The sequence below is a fragment of the Acipenser ruthenus genome, chromosome 45 (assembly GCF_902713425.1).
Source record: "Acipenser ruthenus chromosome 45, fAciRut3.2 maternal haplotype, whole genome shotgun sequence".
Lineage (NCBI taxonomy): Eukaryota > Metazoa > Chordata > Actinopteri > Acipenseriformes > Acipenseridae > Acipenser > Acipenser ruthenus.
In genome coordinates, this window is record NC_081233.1 from 8,772,983 (window position 1) to 8,792,154 (window position 19,172).

General features: G+C 46.2%; 2 protein-coding genes across 2 annotated transcripts in view; both read right to left on the reverse strand.

Annotated features, from left to right (window-relative positions):
- Positions 1-32: 32 nt before the first annotated feature.
- LOC131720917 (uncharacterized) lies at positions 33-4,678 on the reverse strand. The gene is made up of 3 exons (XM_059013399.1): positions 4,336-4,678; positions 1,851-1,962; positions 33-1,603 (listed from the first exon to the last, which is right to left on the reverse strand). The coding sequence occupies exons 2-3, from the start codon at positions 1,946-1,948 to the stop codon at positions 520-522; spliced, it is 1,182 nt and encodes a 393-aa protein (XP_058869382.1). The 5' UTR covers positions 1,949-1,962; positions 4,336-4,678; the 3' UTR covers positions 33-519.
- Positions 4,679-6,413: 1,735 nt separating this feature from the next.
- Positions 6,414-19,172, reverse strand: part of LOC117966984 (integrin alpha-5-like) — a 46,314-nt gene continuing 33,555 nt past the window's right edge. Inside the window, exons 20-30 of the mRNA XM_059013371.1 lie at positions 18,368-18,518; positions 17,822-17,914; positions 16,432-16,511; positions 15,768-15,848; positions 14,924-15,029; positions 14,610-14,768; positions 12,831-12,938; positions 10,159-10,272; positions 9,616-9,717; positions 9,138-9,260; positions 6,414-8,756 (exon numbers count right to left, since the gene is read on the reverse strand). Of these exons, the coding sequence (XP_058869354.1) occupies positions 8,673-8,756; positions 9,138-9,260; positions 9,616-9,717; positions 10,159-10,272; positions 12,831-12,938; positions 14,610-14,768; positions 14,924-15,029; positions 15,768-15,848; positions 16,432-16,511; positions 17,822-17,914; positions 18,368-18,518 (1,201 nt within the window). The 3' untranslated portion in view covers positions 6,414-8,672. The remainder of the gene's footprint in view (positions 8,757-9,137; positions 9,261-9,615; positions 9,718-10,158; positions 10,273-12,830; positions 12,939-14,609; positions 14,769-14,923; positions 15,030-15,767; positions 15,849-16,431; positions 16,512-17,821; positions 17,915-18,367; positions 18,519-19,172) is intronic.

Genomic DNA, 19,172 nt, shown 5'->3' on the forward strand with positions numbered 1-19,172 from the left:
ATTTCTAAAAAGAGAAATCACTGGAAGAACAGTTGTTTGGAAAAGAAGTTTATTAAAAATAGGAAAGCCTGTAAAAAAATGTTTTAAAAAGTTTAAATATAACCTTAATGGACATACAGTACATGTAAAAAAACAAGTGTATTGCAGACTGGACATTTAAATATTAAGTGCATTATTTTGAACACAAGAACAATTTCTAAACAGAAAGGTTTCTCCCTTTCAGAACACTTCTTACATACAGCGTGACGATACAGAGAGAGATTTGCCCCGACGGAATTCAAGTCAAGTTTGACAGGCCGTTTGTTGCATTGCTCCTCGTAAACGCGCTGTCCAGAGATACAGGGAACACCTTTAGAATTTACAATCCATCTCCTTCATGGGGAATACGCTGGTGTGACTGTGCAAGAGAAATCAGGAACACTTTAAAAAAACAAACAATCTTAACCCCTGGATTGCAGACAAACACATCAATAAGGAATCCAAGATCTCTGGAGCGTTCAGCCCCAGCCTCTCCGATCCTCAGTTGATCGCGATGAGGGGTCGATCCTCCCACTTCTGCCACGGGCTCCTCTTGTTCCCAAACTGTGGCATCCCAAACGTCACCACGGCCTCCCTGGGGGAGATCACGACCTCCTCCTGCTCCTGCTCCTGCTCCTGGCCAGACCCCGAGAGAGGAGCTCTGCGATTCCCCTCGCCAGTGGAGACCCCGCCCGGACAGGTCCTCCTGGGGGGTCCGGCGACCCCGGCCTGCCTCCCTCCCCTCCTGTGCCGGTTCTCCAGGACATCGACCCCCGAATCCAGGCTGCCTGCGTTCGCCTGCTGCACGGACTCTGCCTGCAGGGTCCTCCCCCAGGAGATGAACCAGGCCCTGGGCTGGAACAGCTGGCAGCCAGCCTTGGCTCTCTCCAGCAAGGACCGCTCTGATGGGACCTGGCTTCCCTCCTCCTCCTCCAACCGCCCAGAGCAGGAGCGGGGCCGGGGTCTGGAGAGGGTGCCCTCCAGGAGCTCCAGGAGGCTGGACCGGTCCCCCCTCGCTGTCCCCTGCTCCACATCCTCTGCGCTAGGCTTGCTGTTCAGCGGGCTACCGCGGGAGAAGGTCTTCCAGCTCAGCTGCCTGGGGAGGCTGGAAGCCCGGAGCGAGTGGCTGGACCCAAGCACTGGAGACTCAGCCGGCGCGGGGAGGGTTTCGGGGCTGGAGTTGCTCTTCATGGAGGAGCTGAGCCTGTCGGTCCGGGGCTGGGCTGGAACAGCGAGGTGGCGAGTCAGCGTCAGATCCCCTCCCACGATCGGAGACTCTGTGATCCTGCGCACCCCGCTCACGAGGCTCGGCTGCTGCTCGGGGGTCCAGCTGTGGAGAGAGCGCCTCTCGGTGGTTCTGGTGCCGGGGTCCCCAGGGTACACGCTCTGGTTTCTGCTGGTCAGCGTGACCGAAGTCCACTCCTCCTCCTGCCGGGTGCCCGTGCGGTTGCTGGGCTGGGCCGCGGGGCTCCCTGTGCTCAGCAGGGACAGGACGGCCTGCAGGCTGGGGGTGGAGGTGGCCTGGTCTTTGAAGGACTCCATCCTCGGTGTTGCAGATCTCCCCATCTTCTTGAGGCATTTCCCTCTGTCACACAAGAAGCAGATACAGCCAGCGTTACAACCCCTCTGCTGCATAAACAGCCTCTACAGGACTTGCACAGTTTGTAACTTCCTCACAGCGACTGACTCCCACTGCAGAGCAGTTTGATCCACTCCTGGTTTAACAAGACGCACCTGAGCTTGCTACCTACACAAGCTGGTAGTAAAACCTGGACCGGGTGAAACCGCTCTGCAGCAGGAGTCTTGACAGCCGCAGTCTCTCTCTGGCTCACCTGCAGTAGTTCAGGAGCAGCACAGCCACTCCCAGCAGAAGCAGCAGCATGGTGACCAGAATGACCACGAGGAGAGCGGAGTGGTGAGAGGGGTCCATCGCTGCGGAGAGCCCTGCGACAAGAACAGGGGTACAGCGTCACACACACACACGTGCGGTACAGAGCGTGTTCAAAGTCTAGAATGTTAAAAGCGCACAATTCAATTCTACACGGTATAGGGGAGTGGATGCGCTGCTACTGACGGCATGATTTCTATAATACCAGCCCTGGGCAGCACTGTACCTGTTATCTACAGAGTGGCCACTAGGTGGCATCAGTGCGTTGCATGACCTTTTCGAAAAAAAAATAAGGGTGGAAAACGTCCTAAAACTAAAAATGGGGGGGGGGGGGGGGGACGACGACACATAAAACAAAGTGTTACATTATTTAAAAAATCAAAAACGCATATTACATATAGCATACGTATTATATAAACAATGTATCTGTGGAATAAAATCACTGCTGTGGGACAAATGCAGCCAGGAAGCACAAAGAACGCGAATTAAATTCAGACGAGGCACTTTGGAACCATTCTATTCTGACGTCATCATGACGTCATCCTGAATGGATCTTGCCTGCGTTAGCTTCTCACGTTGATCCTTCTGATGGACAGCAGTTTAACTTTCAATACACACAGTATGTATATAAAAACATCTTTTAAAAATACAATTCAAAGCAATTATTTATTTTATTTTAAATCAAAGCAACTTCCTCGACAGGTTTTATAAGCATTTCTTACGCGTTTTGCTTTTCTGTTTCTGCAGCCAACTGGGAAATTACATTTAAAAAAGTCCAGTTAAATAAAATTTCAAAATTCAAATACAGTAAAACTCTGGAAGACAAATGCGTGAATCAGCCTCGTTTACAGGTGCGACTCTGGACTTCCACAGAGAAGGTCTCCGGCTCCGGACGCATGAAGTCAATCGCATTGCTATAAAACAGACAGGAGTTACATTGCCAGTTTTAGATTCACACATTACTATAAAGAAAATAAAAAGGTTTTCATAAACTAGTGCCGACAGGGCTCTGAATCGATTCTCAGGCCTTTGAGTCAAGCACTTCAATTCGGTATAATGTTTCAAAGCAGTGAAGCGTCTGCATTCTCAGGCAATCAAACCGATATCTTGTTTGCCGATATCAGCGACTTATTTCAAATCACGGAAACAAAGCAAATACAGTGTGTCGAGTTTACACAGCAGATAACTCGTTTACAGTTGCACCTGATACACACACAGCACTAGCAACAGCCAGGGAAAGGAAAGACAGACAGACAGACAGACAGACACACGTGGCGCTCCATATACTGTACGTAAATATTTTCACTTGTAATAATTGCCATGAAAATAAATTATCGTGAAAATAAATGTTTATAATTATTTATAGGCCTAGTGAAGCTGTATTTTGTATTGTTTTCGCTACAGAACAGCCTGAGGCTGAAGTCAAGGTGCGGAGATATTTACCGCAGCTCAGTTCTGGCTGAATTTAAGCCCGAAATATTATATCTAAACACGCACCACAGTAACACTGTTTCCATGTTCCAACAGGGAAGGCAATACGACTCCTGTTGCACAGCAGTTTCACCGATTCCAGGTTTTACTACGAGCTTGATTAGTCCCAGTGTGTTCAGGTAACAAGCCCAGGTGTGTCCGATTAAACCAGGATTGGAACCAAATTGTATTGTGTCTTATTTCTATGTCTGATACAGTGTTTGAAATAAAGAAAAAACAGACATTTCTGAAAGTAGTATAATTTTTTTTTCTTCTTCTAATTTTCAAACTAGTTTATTTCTGTTTCGGTTATTTTAAAAAGCGACGGACGAAATTCGGGTTTATTTATTATACATTGTTAAAAGATAAATCACAAAACTTACCTTGTAGAGATTCAGACCACACTTTATAAATAAAATAAAAAAAACGAATTCAATAACCGAGCGATGGATAAACCTGTGGAGCTACACAGCCTAAATATACGTGTTTATTTTAAATTATAAAACGCCGTTATCTGGCTGTGACCGAGGCGTGGTGCAGGTTACACCTCACTGCGCAGCCGCAGCCGCACCTGCGCGTCCTCATTTAATCAAACCTGACGGAGGGTTTGCCGGATCACATTCTCACCTGAAACAATTAGCTGAACACGTCACTTACTGACGTGTCTATCCGCTGAGGTCTGCAAGTTACGTTTTTATTTAATTTAATTTTATGTTATCCTTTCTAAATGCTTTATTAACAAATTCCTGTTTTATTTGTGTCCATACTAATGTGTCATGCTAGTCCGTGGCTTTGTGTGTACAGTAAACATATTGTAGACACATTGTGTGTATAAAATTTAGTGTATGACTAAAATAACTTGAATTAATGGTATTAAAGTTGAATTTTAGAAACGTTCTTGATACCTGCAATACGTCTGCTTCCTGATGCAGTGGGATCATTAGCGTGTGGCCGCTTACCTTTTGCAGACGGTCCCTCCCGAACACGCCTGTCTCGGAGTCGGAGCAGACCGAACACGCAGAGCGGCTGTGAGGGCTGCGGTGTGCAGGCTGGGAGAGAGAGAGAGCGGCTGCTGGATCGGGGTTCCACAGTGAAGAGAAATCTGGAGCAGCGGCCGCCGCTGTGCCGAGCTTCCCTCCCGACTGCCTGTCTAGAGTGAGTGTCTGTCCCAGCACCGCCACAGCCCAGCGGAATGACCCGGCCACGGGGAGCAGATGGGCAACCGCTTAATGCCCCTGGCCGCACTCTGTCACAATCTGCACCCCAGATCAGATTACCTGGGGTCGAGCAAAGGGTCTTATATCTTTAAAAAAAAAAAAACCACCACCACATAAACTAACCCTTCTTTAGGTTATCACCATCCTACAATCCTTTATCACGGTAAGCTTGGTTGATGTCCCCAGTACAAGTCCTGCTTAGGAGGCAATGATCCGAGTTGTTTACAACAGCATGGATTATGCAGCAGTTTGTAAAGCACTGTGAAGTACATTGCAAGTCACATCCCCACTGGAGCCTGCCGATCTACAAGCAGCAGCTTCGCTTAGAATTAGTGTAGATCTCACACTCAGAATGTCAATGACAGAGCATTCAAAACGTTTTAAAGCAGGACAGGTTCTGTTCAAGCAGATTCTGTGCGTTAATATCAGGGTCGTATGTTTTTTGTTTTTTTTATTTAGATTCAGTGATTTACGTGTTTCTAAGTGTGGCTACCTCTAACTTTATCTCACACTCAGAGACACAGCAAAGAGTGCGTGAGAGTGAGACTCACTCTGAACTTGAGGAGAGCACTTACAAACACACAAGGGTCAGTATCGAATCCTGTGGAGGTCCACATAGCAAAAAAAATATATAAAATGGACGCAGGAGTAGAAAAAGGATGATTTCTACAGCTATACCCTACAGTACTTCAGTTAAAGGTGACCCTCGTCCTTTGTCCTGCATGGCATGGATGCAGTGTGTGACCTGGGGGAGTGTCTTACGCAACTCAAAACAGGTTTCCGAGGGCAAAAACTATCCTGCCCTGAACTCTTGCAATATAAAAAAGGTCATCATATGTACAAAGCATTTGCCACAGCGTTAAGTTAACACTATGTTCCTTCTATAAATGAATAAGCAAAACAAAACTGATGTTAAAATAACTTTAATTTCGTTAAATAAAAAAAAAGCAACCCTAGCCCAGGGGTGACTGCAGCCTAAACCCAAAATGCGAGACAGAGCTCCCCTCTGTGTGCCCGACCTGCTCCAAAACAGATGGGCTTTTAAATCCACATATGGACACCACCAACTCCACAGGGATTGGGATCCTGCTCATAATCCTGTTCCCTCGACCAGCGCAGGAGATCCTGAGATTCAGGTTGAGGAAGGAGCAGGAGAGGGACTGGTCACTTCCCTGCAGCCTGCACGCAACTCTCCCTCTCTCTGGTGACTGTGAAACTCAAGATGCTGCTGCTGCTGTGATGGGATTATTCTGCGCCAGTTCAATGTGAACGCTCTTCCTCCAGTCTTTAAATACTTTTAAGCACAGGACTGAATTTGGTTTAAACCTCCCCCCAAAATATAAATGAACACTTTTGTTTGTTTGTTTAAACTTTATTGTTTTGAAAAAGCACTTGGTGGCATTAAAAAAGCAATTTTTTAAATCAACACAATTTAAATATACAGACCACACCTTTTATACATTTGGAAATTCTGGGGATTAACAAATACAATTTGCAAAAAAAAATAGTCCTAAACCAAGACGCACCATCCACACTGACATCTGCTGGACCCTGGGAGAAACCTTCTTGCAATGGGGCTGTATGATGAGGAATCTTACTTAAAAGTAACAGCCCAACGTGAAATATTTACTACTGAAGTTAACTTTAAAACGGAACTACCATAGCGGACAAATTTACAGACATGAACGTCTCTATTTTTGCCACATTAAGAGTTTGAAAGAAATCTCTTGGTGGCAAAAAAATAAATAATGGTTCTGCAACAACTTAACTTTTGAAAACCGTTCCTGCAGAGATTCTTCTGAAAACACCATGGGTCATACTTGCTTTTGTACAAAATCAATTTTATTTGCTTGTTAAAAAAACAGTAAAATACAACAAAAAAGGAAAAACAAAATAAAATATATATATATGTGTCACCCAATATGGGGAGAGGAAATTCATTTTTTCATTGAATTTTCAAAAGGCACACTTCAAATATTCTTCTCTACCAATACATATTTACAACTTTTGAAATTGCTTGGGGAAGAAAAACCAAGGAAGCCTAAATAAAACGTGAGAGGACTGACCCAGTTCAGTTCATTGCAGAGACTCAGAATTAGACTCTTCTGAACATCCAGCTTGAGCAGCACCGGGCTCTGCAGGATACAGAAGGCTTTGAGGGTACGCAATGGGCCACCGAGCGCAACGTCAAAAGTTTAAACCTAATGGCTACTGGTAACCGCACGAGCACCGATGGGCCGGACAGCCTCCTCTCGTTCATGAACGTTCTTGTGTTCTGCAGTGTTATCATGGCACTTTAGTGTTGATATGATCAGGAGTTACTTCTCCTTGATTGTCAATCCTTCCACCAGACTGTGACGTGTGTTTTCTGATGAGATTATGATGGGCAACGTTGCTGGACTGGCATCTTTACAAATGTACATTGTAAGACGGGAATGAAAGCCACCTCTGGGTCAGTCCTCCACACTCCAAGCTAGAATGACGTCTCGGACGTAAAATATATTGCACTTACAACACCGTTCAGGGATTCCCCAGTACCCCGGCTTCTCTACCGTCCGGCTACAGAACTAGAAGGCTGCAATCTAATCTAGTAACCCCAAAAAGCTACCTACTTCTCTCAAGACCAGTTTTAAAAGCAGCAGCGTCTTCCGAGTCGACCGCGAGTACATCTAGGTACTGGAAACTTCCCAGATTAAATTAAATATCAAACCTAACAAAATCATTAAAAGAAAAAAAAAACACAAAAAGAAAAAGCTGCAGCTACTAGCAGTGGCGTTCGGACAGGACTGAAAACGCACCCCTCACCTCTCCAGGGTGACCTTTGTTAAATCAAAGTTTATGGCGCTGCGATATCTATTCTTACCCCAAGTTTATATATATATATATATATATATATATATATATATATATAATGGCACTGTAGATGACGTTTGCCATACTATGCAGTGCTGCTAGCATTAAACAAATGCAGTAATCACTGCTCTGTTCTCATCCGATACTGGTTTGGTAAATCAATTCTAAATCCGAGGATGATTTTGGCAGCGCTGTAATTTTGATTGAATCCAGGCTCCTGTTTTTGCACTTTGAGCACCAGTCTGCAGAACCAACAGAGTGGTTCATTCCAGGAGTCCTGTAACAAAGAGCAGAGATCCCCACTTCGCTCTCCGTCAGGCACACACGTCCTCGTCCTCTCTCTCTCTCTCTCTCTCTCTCTCTCTCTCCTCAGTCCAATCCACACGGCTTTAGAACAAGACAAATCAGCCAGTGCAGGAACAGCACAGGGGTACCCTATTGGAACAGTCTGGGCTTTACAAGCGTCTCCGAATTGCAGCAAGGCAGGAAAATCTGCACCAGTCCCAACACTCAGCGACTTCTGAGCAGGGCCAGGACTGCTGGAGGCCAGGCAGGAAGACTGCGTTGTCAGGGAGGGAGGGAGTTCGCTGGGGAAATGCTAATGGAAAGCAGGGCTGGAGGAGGAGTGGGAAGGGATCCCTACGTTTTGCTTGGCAATGCAAGTTTCTGTACTGCTGCTCACTACACAGTTATACAGAGACAAGTTTCCCAGGCTTACCTGAATTGAGTGACTGAGGGAGGCAGCCCAATTCTAGCACCAAATAAATCACATATACACACACACAAAATATATATGGATGAAATCAAATGAAAGAAAATGTACACAAATTAAAAAAAAAAAAAAAAAAAGCACACACAAATTGCAGTCGGTACGGTCAGCCAGAAACAGTTCATAAAAAGCCAACTAAACAATGGTCACCCATGACCATCCACATGACTGGAGGAGTGCAACGCAACGCTGTACAGATCAGGTTGCATTTTCATTTCAGTCTCGGATCTCCAATCCAGTCGCGTGCATTCGTTTGCTTGTATTCCCCATCCTGCCCACCCTCGTAAAATGAAATGAAAAACATTCCTTTTGGGTTTTTTTTTTTTTGCTGTGTTTAGTGCAGTCTTTGAGTTCCAGTGGTCTCCCTCCTCGCTGCAGTGTTTCACTCCAATGTTTTTTTCATTTTAATTTTTTGTTGGTTTTTTTTTTTTTTTTGGTCTTAGTGGCCTACTGCCGTTTAGGCCTCGGACGCAGCCTGGGGCTTGAGTTCGGCCTTTTCCATGGCGGTGCCGTAGGGTAAGGAGCGTTTGAAGAAACCAAGCTGAGGAAGAGGGGGGAAGAAAGAAGTTAAAAAAAAAAAAAATTAAAAAAAAGGACAAGTGACATAAAATTACTGTACTTTATTGGCCCAAGAATGTTGTTTTTCAACATTTCACGATTTGTCATTTAGCGAAAAAAATAAATTTTTTAGATAGATCTATATCTATATGCAAACAACATGCATCCACCAATTCATCCACCTCCTCCGTGTGGCGGAGGAGTCTTCACTGACAGCAGCATCACACTCGTACTTGCCTCTCGACTGCACAGCTTGCTCTTCAGTTGAACAGCAAGGCGTCTTTGAACAGTGCGGCTTGCGGTTTGCCTTTGCATTCAATTCAATGGGCGGTGATGCCCCCCACCCCACCCCCCCGTCACTTACCTTGTATAATATATAGATGAGCAGTGCCAGCAGCAGGAGTCCTGCGAGGACTGCCAGGATAATGATCCACAGAGGCACGGCGTACGGGTTGTCTGGTTTGGTCCAAACCACCGACGTGCTCACCTGGGGTGGCGGGTGGCGGGTGGCGGGTGGGGGGGGGGGGGGGGGGGAGGATAATGAAATGCAGGTTAGCTAGGCAGTGAAGACACTCGCACAGGGTGGTCCTGCCTTATATAGTCTGGAGTGTCACTGCTCATGACTGCTTGACTGGTTACTAGGGTGCGTTTCTGCGCAGGCTTCCAAACAGGCTCAAGTTTTAAAAGGAGATTTGTAATGCTGGTAGTCACTGATAACCCACAACGAGAAGCAGTCCAATGGAGTTTGTAATAAAAACGACTGCAGTTTTAAAATGTGCAACAGACTGTGAGAGGGCAAAGGCATCACGGCATGTATGCAATTAACCTCAGAGTGTACTTGCCTGTATTGCTCCACTAGGGGACGTCCTGGGCAGGATTTCGTAGGGCATTTTGAGGACGTTGTAAGCAGCCTGGCACTCCAGCACGTAGGGGCGATACTTCCTCTGCAAGAGACATGTCGACAATATTAATTAAAACTTTTAGCAATACAGTTTAAGCTACTTATGCTTTCAGTGCTAGTGCAGTGCATTGTGCCATTAAAAAAACACTCTACAGAAAGGGCATTCTGAACTCTAGTTTAGTAATAACTCCAGGCAGCCACCAGAGGGCAGTGCAGACCAGCAGCTGGGGAGCAGTGGAGGTCTACACAGAACACTGAACACATTCCTATGCTGTGACCACAAAAAAAAAAACCCACCAACTAATGTATTTTCAATGCCGACATTACACACACTGCACTGGAGAAACACGGCTACACGCAAGCTGCTGAAACCAGCGGGCCCTGGCTGTGCACCACAAAAACTACATTACCCAGAATCCCGCTCGTCACCCCCCCTCCCCTCCCCTATATGCTCAGTGCTGTCTCTCTGCAGGTGCTGCCATACCTGAGTGAAGGTCTCTGCCCAGATCCGGGATCGCACCTCCAGGACCGCGCTGGTGCCCCTCTCCAGCAGCCCGACCTCACAGCGCAGCTTCAGACAGTCCACCTGGGAGCAGCTCTGCAGACAGACAGACAGACAGACAGGGGGCATGAGCAAGGACAGCACGCAGCAACGTGATGGTTTGGTCTTTAAAACATCAGAACTGTGCCCGAGCGTTAAACCGTTCTGAAAGACATGCGTGCAGATTACAGGGGTTTTAAACTCTCTGTGTTTGCATAGCAGAGAGCGTCCAGGGCAGCCCAGTTTATTTCACACTCCATATGTCTTCACTGTTTCCCCGTATACAGTTAAATGCAGCTGGAATTTTTCTCAAATTAAGTGACGGAAGGATTCCAATATGTTTAGGGTTAGAATGGCTTAAGTTCACAGGCCCTCGATTTCTTCTTGCCCTAATTCACCAATTCAGGAATCGAGCAGAATGGAATCTGAGAATTCCTCATGTGATCATTCTCTTTGTAACTGTATTCCTGGCATGAATATAAAAAAAAAAAAAAAATCACCTTCACACACACAATTAACCCAGTCTCTTATGAGCAGTAACACTCCAGACTATATAAGGCAAGACCAGGGCATCGACATCAAAAGCTAACGAAGGGCCAGCTTCGCTCAGAGCATCCTGCCCGATCCTGGGAGACCGGGGCCTGGTGTGATCCAGCCAGAGACTGGGGGGGGGGGGGGGGGGGCTAATTGAGACTGGCCCATTAATTAAAACCTGGCCCCAGGGGGCTGTTTGTTTGGAGAAATGCGACGATACTCAAGGCCAGGGGAAAGCACCGTACCCGACTGCAAGGCAGCCAGCCGTACTGGACATTCCAAAAATTCTCTGGTTCTCAAAGCCTCCAACGCAATCTTCTGGATTAATAAGAATGTAATGGTGCGTGGCCGGGGCAAAATAAATTGGAACCATCTGCGGCTGAGCTAAAGGCAAACCCACACTTCAAAACATGACCCCTAGCAACTCCTTTCCAAGAGTACTGACCATTAAAAAAAAAGGCTGTGAAGTATAGTGGAGTCTGATATTGATGCAATCCAGCCATCCGAAATACCAGACAGCATGTATCAGATGGAAATGACATCACTAAAGATTAGCAATAGTGTTTAATCATCCTTGTTTAACCCCTGAAGGTACACAAGGACCATTTGGATGACCGGATACTATATATATAACATTAAATATATCAACAACTTTAAACTCCTTAAGCTTTGAGTATAAAAGGAAGGGGTTTGTGTTCCCAGGTGGGGTCTCGTTCACGGTGCAGGTAACAGAGCGAGACATCAGGTGAGAGCGACTCACAGCAGCATCAATGGAGCTACTGTCTGCCCGACAACAGGGAGCTCATTTATTGCGAATGGACCAGAGATTGCTGGGCCCTCTCCCCCACACGTGTAAAACAGACCTAAAGTGTCCCCATTAGCTCTGACATCAAAAGCTCCCGTGTCATAAAGACATCAAGCTCTGTGTAATTACTGCTGATTGAAGGTACAGCACTGGGACCAGCTCACCTGTGCAAACACACCTGACTCAATTACAGGGCTGTCGAAACTGCGCTGTTACAGGGGAGGGGGCAGTAAGTGCGCAGCACTCTCTAACTACGTCCAGAACAAAATGTCAATGAAGTGATTCAAAGGCTTATAAAAGGGCTTCTCTGTGTGTATGCATGTGTGTAGCGTCTGAATGTACTCCCTGTGGTGTTCTAGTTTGGAAACAATAGTTTGTTGTTCTTGCTCAGTTCTTTCGCACTGGAGTAAAAGCCTGGCTGAATGAATCTAGTCCCTTGTGGAGCAGTAGTTTTAGTGAAGGGCTTTCTGTTATCATAGGAGTGACTTTAGGTTTGCTTTCAGTATAAAAATAAAATGTTGTAACAATAAAAAAAGGGCTTAGGAGACGGATTCACTTTGCTTATACATCTGTGTGTGTGTGTGTGTCCGGGTTTCTCAAACTTTGCTTGCAGCAATGGGATAAGCCTGGTTCTGGTGTACCTTGGAGTGTTTCAGCAAGGAGATCGAGGTTATGTTTTAAAAAGGAAACAGCTCATTAAACACCCCCCCCCTCCACCCCCCGTCAAGCACCTCAGAGTCAACATCCGGCTGCTTTTATTTGTCGAGCGATAAAGAAAAAGAAAAGAGAAGGTGCAATAAAACAAATGACCTTGAGGGCACGAGCATGGGGGGGGGGCTCATAAACCCAAAATAAATGTGTTACTGACCGCCCCCACCCCCCAACCAAAACCATGTGATTCCATAGAGCAAGACCCACCCCCCTATCCTGTTCCACACGACACGCGAGGGGTCAGGAGAAGGCCCTTTATTAAAACACTTAATAAGCTGTTTGTTTAACTTCAGATGAAACAAATCTCATAGTCTGTTCAGAGCATATAATATTAAAACTATGGTTAATATCATTATTATTTCTCTTATGGCCATTACTAATACTTATTTAAACAGGTTTCATGCAAGCCCAGCCCTGAATAATAATAATAATAATAATAATAATAATAAATAGGTTTAACAGCAGCCCTATTCTTTAACTTCCAGTCCCAGATTCCTGCCGTTTCAGGGGCTGTCGCTCCAAGCTGTTTGAATGGGTTACCCAGTGTCCAGCCGCCCACACTCACCAGCGTGTCCATTTCAGAGAGAGCGTCCCGCGGGGCGTCCCGTTTCTGGATGTAGTGCTCGGGGCCGGGGGTGAGGGTGGGGGTCTGCTCCGTGGGAGAGTGGTTCAGCTGGAACACAAAGGGTTAAAGAAACAGCAGTGAGTCGAGTCCGTCCATCTCCAGCTGCAATCGCGTCCAATCATTCCTCATAACTCACAGGGAAGGAAGTAAGACTCCAGGTTTTACTACAAGCTTGTGTAGAGGGAAGTGTGTCGAGGGGAACAGCCCTGGCCCTTGAGATCCATTCTGGGCTTCTGTTCCATCAGATCCTAAAATTAGTGACTCTTAGCAGGTCCAATACACTGATTTAGGATCAAGTACACAGGCTTCCTCCTTCCTTAAAACAGACTGCCTGTACAATATTTGCTTTTCAGCGAGAGAGAGAGAGAGAGAGAGAGAGGAGAGGAAATGTCACACAAACATCTGGAAGGTTGCTTTCCAAACTTCCTTTGTTTGAGCGAGGCAACTCCTTGAGGAGAGGGAAGGGAAGAGAAGCGAGGGGAGCAGGGCGAATCCCAGAGAAAACCCAACACCATCTCCTCCTGACAAACCCCCACGCTCTTCCCACGCTACAGCGACACACACTCGTCCAAAGTGCATTCTGAAACAACTCGTCACAACTTATAAAAACACAAAAAGATACGCGGCTGGTTTGTACAGAACCTGACCAGCACTAATCCAGGCGCCCCGACAGTAAGGCAGCCCAATAGCAGCGCTAACGGGGGTCTGCGAAGCCAACACGTCTCTTGCAGCGATTCCTACAAATGTTGTAACGTAGCATCCCTCTGAAAAGGACATTCTCTTCTTAACCTCCTTTGGTCAGACAAGCAGAGCCTGTCCCGGTTTTCAAATCTCGTTTAAAAGGCATTTCTTGGTTAGTTTTCAAAAATTACATGTTTTATTAAAAGCTATTTGTTTAATAATATTTGCGGCGGTAAAATTTAAATGCGTTCTGCAAGTGCAATATTGTAGCTGTTGTAAAGACTTTGATCACTGTACAGTTTTTTTTTTTTTGCACATGTTGGCACATACGGTTTCTTTCTTATGCTGCCAGTTTAATAAAACTCCAGGACCTGGGTTCAGGGAGTCTGGTGTGCCAGCAAGCCAGGCAGGGACTCTGCAAAATAGCTCCTAAAGAAAAAGTCTTTGCAAGCACAGGCAGGGTCTCCTTCACCCATCTGGACCTGCTTAGAGCACACCGTCCGCCCCCCTCAAAATCAAGAGGGTTATAACTCCTCGGGAAGGAGCAAAAGTTTCACGGTTGAATAAAAAAAAAAGCCTCAGGAGATTTATTAAAAGGTAGGTGTCGGGAAGCGGACCAGGATAGCTTGTTAACAGTTTAGACAATCCCTCCTGTACAAGACAGCGCTCCTTTGTGAAGGTCAGAGAGGAGACTGATCATCTCCTGGGATGGCAAACCGCGTTCGCCTGCCACCGTTCCTGTCGCTCGCACACGGCTTTCCTGTGCACGTGGAGAACGGTGTATCTGACAGTTCTTTGGAATTCTACACTCAAACACGATTCCTTTCAACCTACTACACGAGTCGCATAGAGTCTGTAAAACCAGCCCTTAATGTAACAGGGATGGCAATAAGACTCCTATTGCACAGCCATTCCAGGTTTTGATACAAGCTGCATTAGCCACAGTGTGTATAGGAGACAGGCAGTTTGAGATCCTGATCATTGGAGGGCTTGACCCTTACGTTTGACAGCAGAGTGCAGGGCGGAGGAGTGACCTACCTTGACCTGGAAGGGGTTGATGGTGTTGTTGGTGGTGCAGTTGAGGGGTCCGTGGGTAAAGACCTCCACAGGGTACATCAGCTGGTGACTCTGAATCTTCATTGGACAGTTCAGCTCCAGGACGGCATGGCTTATCAAGCTGGGGCCGTTATTCACCATCTGTGAAGAGAGAGCGACAGCGACGTCAAGGTGGTCGAACGGCAAGAACATAACCTCAAACAAAATGTCTGTCACTAATCCAGCAGTCAAACTGCAGACCGCCCTTTCACTCTGGGCTGCCCAGAGCAGGGCTCCCTCCCTCCCTCCCTCCTCACCTCATACACATGCCTGACCAGCGGCCCGATGTCCTGCTCCATCACAGGACGCTTGCTGGCCTTCCAGTTAACCAGCGGGAAGACCACGTTCTCCGGCTTGGACACCCTGACGAGAAAGAGAGAAAGAAAAAAAGAAAAAGAAAGAGAGGAGGTCAGCCAGCACAAGACAGCTCATGACAGTCATCCTTTACCCTCTTAACCACTGAACCCATCAAACATACAACTGCCTCCCAAGACAGCTCTGCATCATCTCTCAATATAATATCCGTTCAGGGGTCAGTAGCGTGAAAGCCCCGGTCTTGTGACCTACAGTACATTCTTAGTCTTTCATTGCAATGCATATTCCTTTGTATGATGCCTCCACTATATAGAGCAGGGGTCCTGGAGGGACACTCCACTCCAGGGTTTAACAGGTAAAATGAGACCATGAACGACTTCAGGGTCTGGATGGAGGTTTAATTGGTTCCATTAAACATTTTAGAACAGGGTTTGGAACAAAGACCTGGACTGGAAGAGCCAGCTTTGACCACACATTTAAAACAGAGCCAGACTGGAATCAGAAACCCACCTTACTGTAGTAGAGTGGTCCCTCCCATTACTCCCCTGTGTTTAAGAACTGCTTTTAGTTCAGTCCTTGATTGAGCTTTACATGCAGTATTACCAAGTGAAAGATTCTAACTAAATAGTAATTATTTTGAGAAACGTTTTGACTAGAAGGCTTTCCCCAATGTCTTTAAAAACGCTCCCGTATATGTTCCATTGAACTGCGGCTTCAGTATCACAGCAAGTCTCTGCAGCAGCTTGTGTTCAATTAAAGAATTGTATTATTGATAGTGGAACTCACCCCTGGAAGATGACCTCTGCCAACACTGCGACTTCCAGCTTGTACGCAGCGACTTCACTGCGGGAATTCATCTCGTTTTTACTGCAGAAAAAAAAAAAAAAAAAAAAAAAAACTTCAAATTTTACAACTGCAATAGCATAGCCTCTTCCCAGCTCTGGTCGGGGCAGTGCTCCTCTCTCCTGGGCTCCTTCTCTGGGGCACAGCGCTTGGCACAGGCAGTCAGGCAGAGGAAGCTCCAGCCATGACCCACAAAGCTGTCTGGAACAATGAGTCATGGGTTGGAACAAAGAAACACACACACACACACACACAGAGGAGGAAATGAAGCAGGAGCAGACATGGAAATCAAAGGCAGTAGAATATTTGTCAGAAAAACAATGGAGGGAATGTAAATAATGTGGTACGATTATATTTGCACTGCAGCGCACAGAAAGTGTTTCTTCAAAATCGTCTGAAGCTCTGTTCTACATTTTCCATATATCGGTCTATGGATTAGTTCCCTTGATCAGTCTAACTTGACCAGATCAGCTAAACTAAAATTAACCGGATCTTCCCATTGGTACGCTGCAATTGAGACTCGTTTAGTTCAGTTCCTGGGGAATTTTCTAGCACTGAAGTGGAGTCCGGTTGAAGTGGACTAAACCATTTGCGTCGTCCCGCTTACCTTCTGATCTGGAAGTCGAACTGCACGGTCCTCTTGGAGTCCTTCAGGTGCGGCACAGTGAAACGCAGACCCCCCCAGAGCTGTGGAGAGAGGAGGGGAGGGTGAAGAAGTGTTGGAACAGCATCCCAGCGAGAGCAGCGCTGAAACAGACCAGCTGGCTCAGCAACACCGCCACGGTCCCACACGCTTTTTTATTTTATTTAAACTTTGTCCCGTCTCCTGCTGCAGCTGTTTCACACCTGACTGTGAGGGAAATGCAAGTTTCTCTCCCTTCAGCTTCCCCTCGGCTACACTGTTAGACTAGGGAGGGCTGCCTGTCTAGACAATGTTTTTTTATATTTTGCCACAGTTTAGATACAGTAAAATCAAGATGCACTGCCATTCCTAATAGTGTTGCATCACACACACACACATTGTAGCTTTCTCTTAAACTCCTGGGTCGTGGTTCTTGACTGAATTCTTGCTAGATCCAGACTGGCTTCCTCGAACCGTTTCGCACAACTGGAAACGCAAATTCCCTTGAAACACATACTGCAGCTTTCATTTCAAGGGGCCTATTCCTCCCCCTCACCCCCCCACCTCATGCATTCATGAACTTAAAACAAAATTACATAAAATAATAATTCTTCCGGCATCCACTTCGAATTCCAGTTTGAAGAGATAATAAAATAAAATGAAAGCGACCCTGGTAAAAGTGTGGTGGAGAAGTGGGCCATACCAGTGAATGCAGCCCCCACTCCCACTCCTGGAAATACAAAGTGGGATCCCAGACTGATCCAGCACACAAACGGAAACAGGACCAGAGAGGAGCAGAGGCAATGCTGCTCAATCCAAAGCGCTCTCTCGGTCTCTCTCACACACACAGGATGCGCTCTCATGTCTTTCCCTAAGGAAGCCAGCGTTCGCTCAGCAGCCCCGGTGGAGTCTATATTTAAAACAGGCAGCAGCTTCCTCCCAGCATGGCTGCTTGCTGCCTTCTTCCTGAGAATCAGACACCTTCCTTAGATTAGAGAACTTTATTTATTTTTTTTTTTTTTTTCTAAGTTCCTGATTTCAGTTAAATTTGCTAGAACTTGTTCTTGTTGCTAAAAACACGTTCTTGATCACACAGTTGAGGGATGGAAATAAGCCTCCTGTTGCACAGCAGTTTGATCCATTAAAAACACACCAGAGATCAAAATCAAGCACATATTAAAACCTGGAAAGGGTGAAACTGCTATGCAATACCAGTCTTGATATCAAACTCAATCTTCAAAACTGCAGAGATGGAAATCTTCAGTCCGCATTAATAAGACAGATGGTGTTGATCTTGTTTATTCTGACCCTTTTGAAACCTATAGACTCCTTCATCACAAAGTCCAGCGGCCCAGTAAGAGGCTGGCACACTTACGCTGGTGCCGGACCGCATGGGGTTCCCCAGGTCACAGATCACCACTCGGGTCTGGTTCTCAGTCTCGTAGCTGCAGGCGAGCTGGGACAAGCTCTGCAACACAAAACACCGACATTAAAATCACACGTGTGAAAAAACAACACAGTAAAAAGGACAAATCAAAATTCTTATGTTGTGTATAGATCATACGACATAGATCAAAAAGATTAAAATAACTGTTCTGTTTAAAAGTAGTTCAGTTTTGTGATTTATAACAAGTTAATATGTGGTGTGTAATGTCTCATGATAAAACATGGCTAGGAATAAGACTCCCATTGCATAGCAGTTTGACCCATTCCAGGTTTTACCAGGAGCTTGATTAGTTGCAGTGTGTATAGGCAACAAGCTGAGGTGCATCTTCTTAAACTCTTTGTAAAACCAGGAATGGACCAAATTGCAATGCAAAGGGAGTCTTTCCTCCCATCCCTGTAAAACCCCACAGAACCAGCCAAACCGCACCAGGCGACATCTCCGTTATATAAAAGAATAACCCAGCTGTGCTCCCACCTCGTTGTTTCGCACGATCCCGCTGTAGTCGGCTTCTGGGGGCGGAACCACGTAGAGCTCCGCCTCATAGGCCCCGCCCTCTCCCTCGTTGCAGGCGTTGAAGGTGAGCGTCAGAGAGTTGTCATCCCCGAGGTGCACTTCCTTCCTGTCCCTGCAGACAGAGGAGAGAGGACGCGGTCAAGACAGCACACAGCAGCACACAAAGAAACAAGCCATCAGCACGCAGTTTTACAGTGTAGCATGTGTCTGAGCAACAGAACATGAAGAGATTCCATATGAGGCACAAGCAGCTGATTCCAATTACACAGGCCCTCATAAAGAAGGCCAGAGGAAGCAACGGAATGGAGACTTTTCATAGGGCTGGCTGGCTGGGGAGCCCTGCCTTTAGACTGTTTCAGGAGGGGTAAAAACGGTTACACACTGAGCAAGAGAAACTTGTTCATTTAAAAAAAGGTGTCTTGTTACTAGTTTCAGAACGTCAACAGCACTCTGGGGGAAAGTTCCAACCTCTTAAAAATGTTGCCGCAATGCTAAAAAAAAAAATACAATGTGGAATTTCAACATCGCTGAAGTGGAATGAAATCACCCAGCCGCTTCTCAGCTGACATTTCATTTCAAAAGCTGCTTCTCTGTTTTGACTGTTCTTGCCAAGCACCCACATGCTGCCGGGCTGTACAGAAGTCCAAGCTGCTGCCAAGTCTCGTCACAGATATAAATGCATGGAATAGCCTGCAAATAGGCTAAAACAGGGAACATTAAACAAAACATCCTGTGCTTCTAAATGAGCCCCCACCCCAGGTAAAGA

What these genes read in the sequence shown, in the direction of transcription:
- LOC131720917 (XM_059013399.1), bottom strand. Translation starts at nt 1,948, where the DNA reads ATGGACCCCTCTCACCACTCCGCTCTCCTCGTGGTCATTCTGGTCACC. An exon ending in CTGCTCCTGAACTACTGCAG is followed by an intron (nt 1,604 to 1,850) that starts GTGAGCCAGAGA and finishes CTTGTGTGACAG; the next exon opens with AGGGAAATGCCTCAAGAAGA.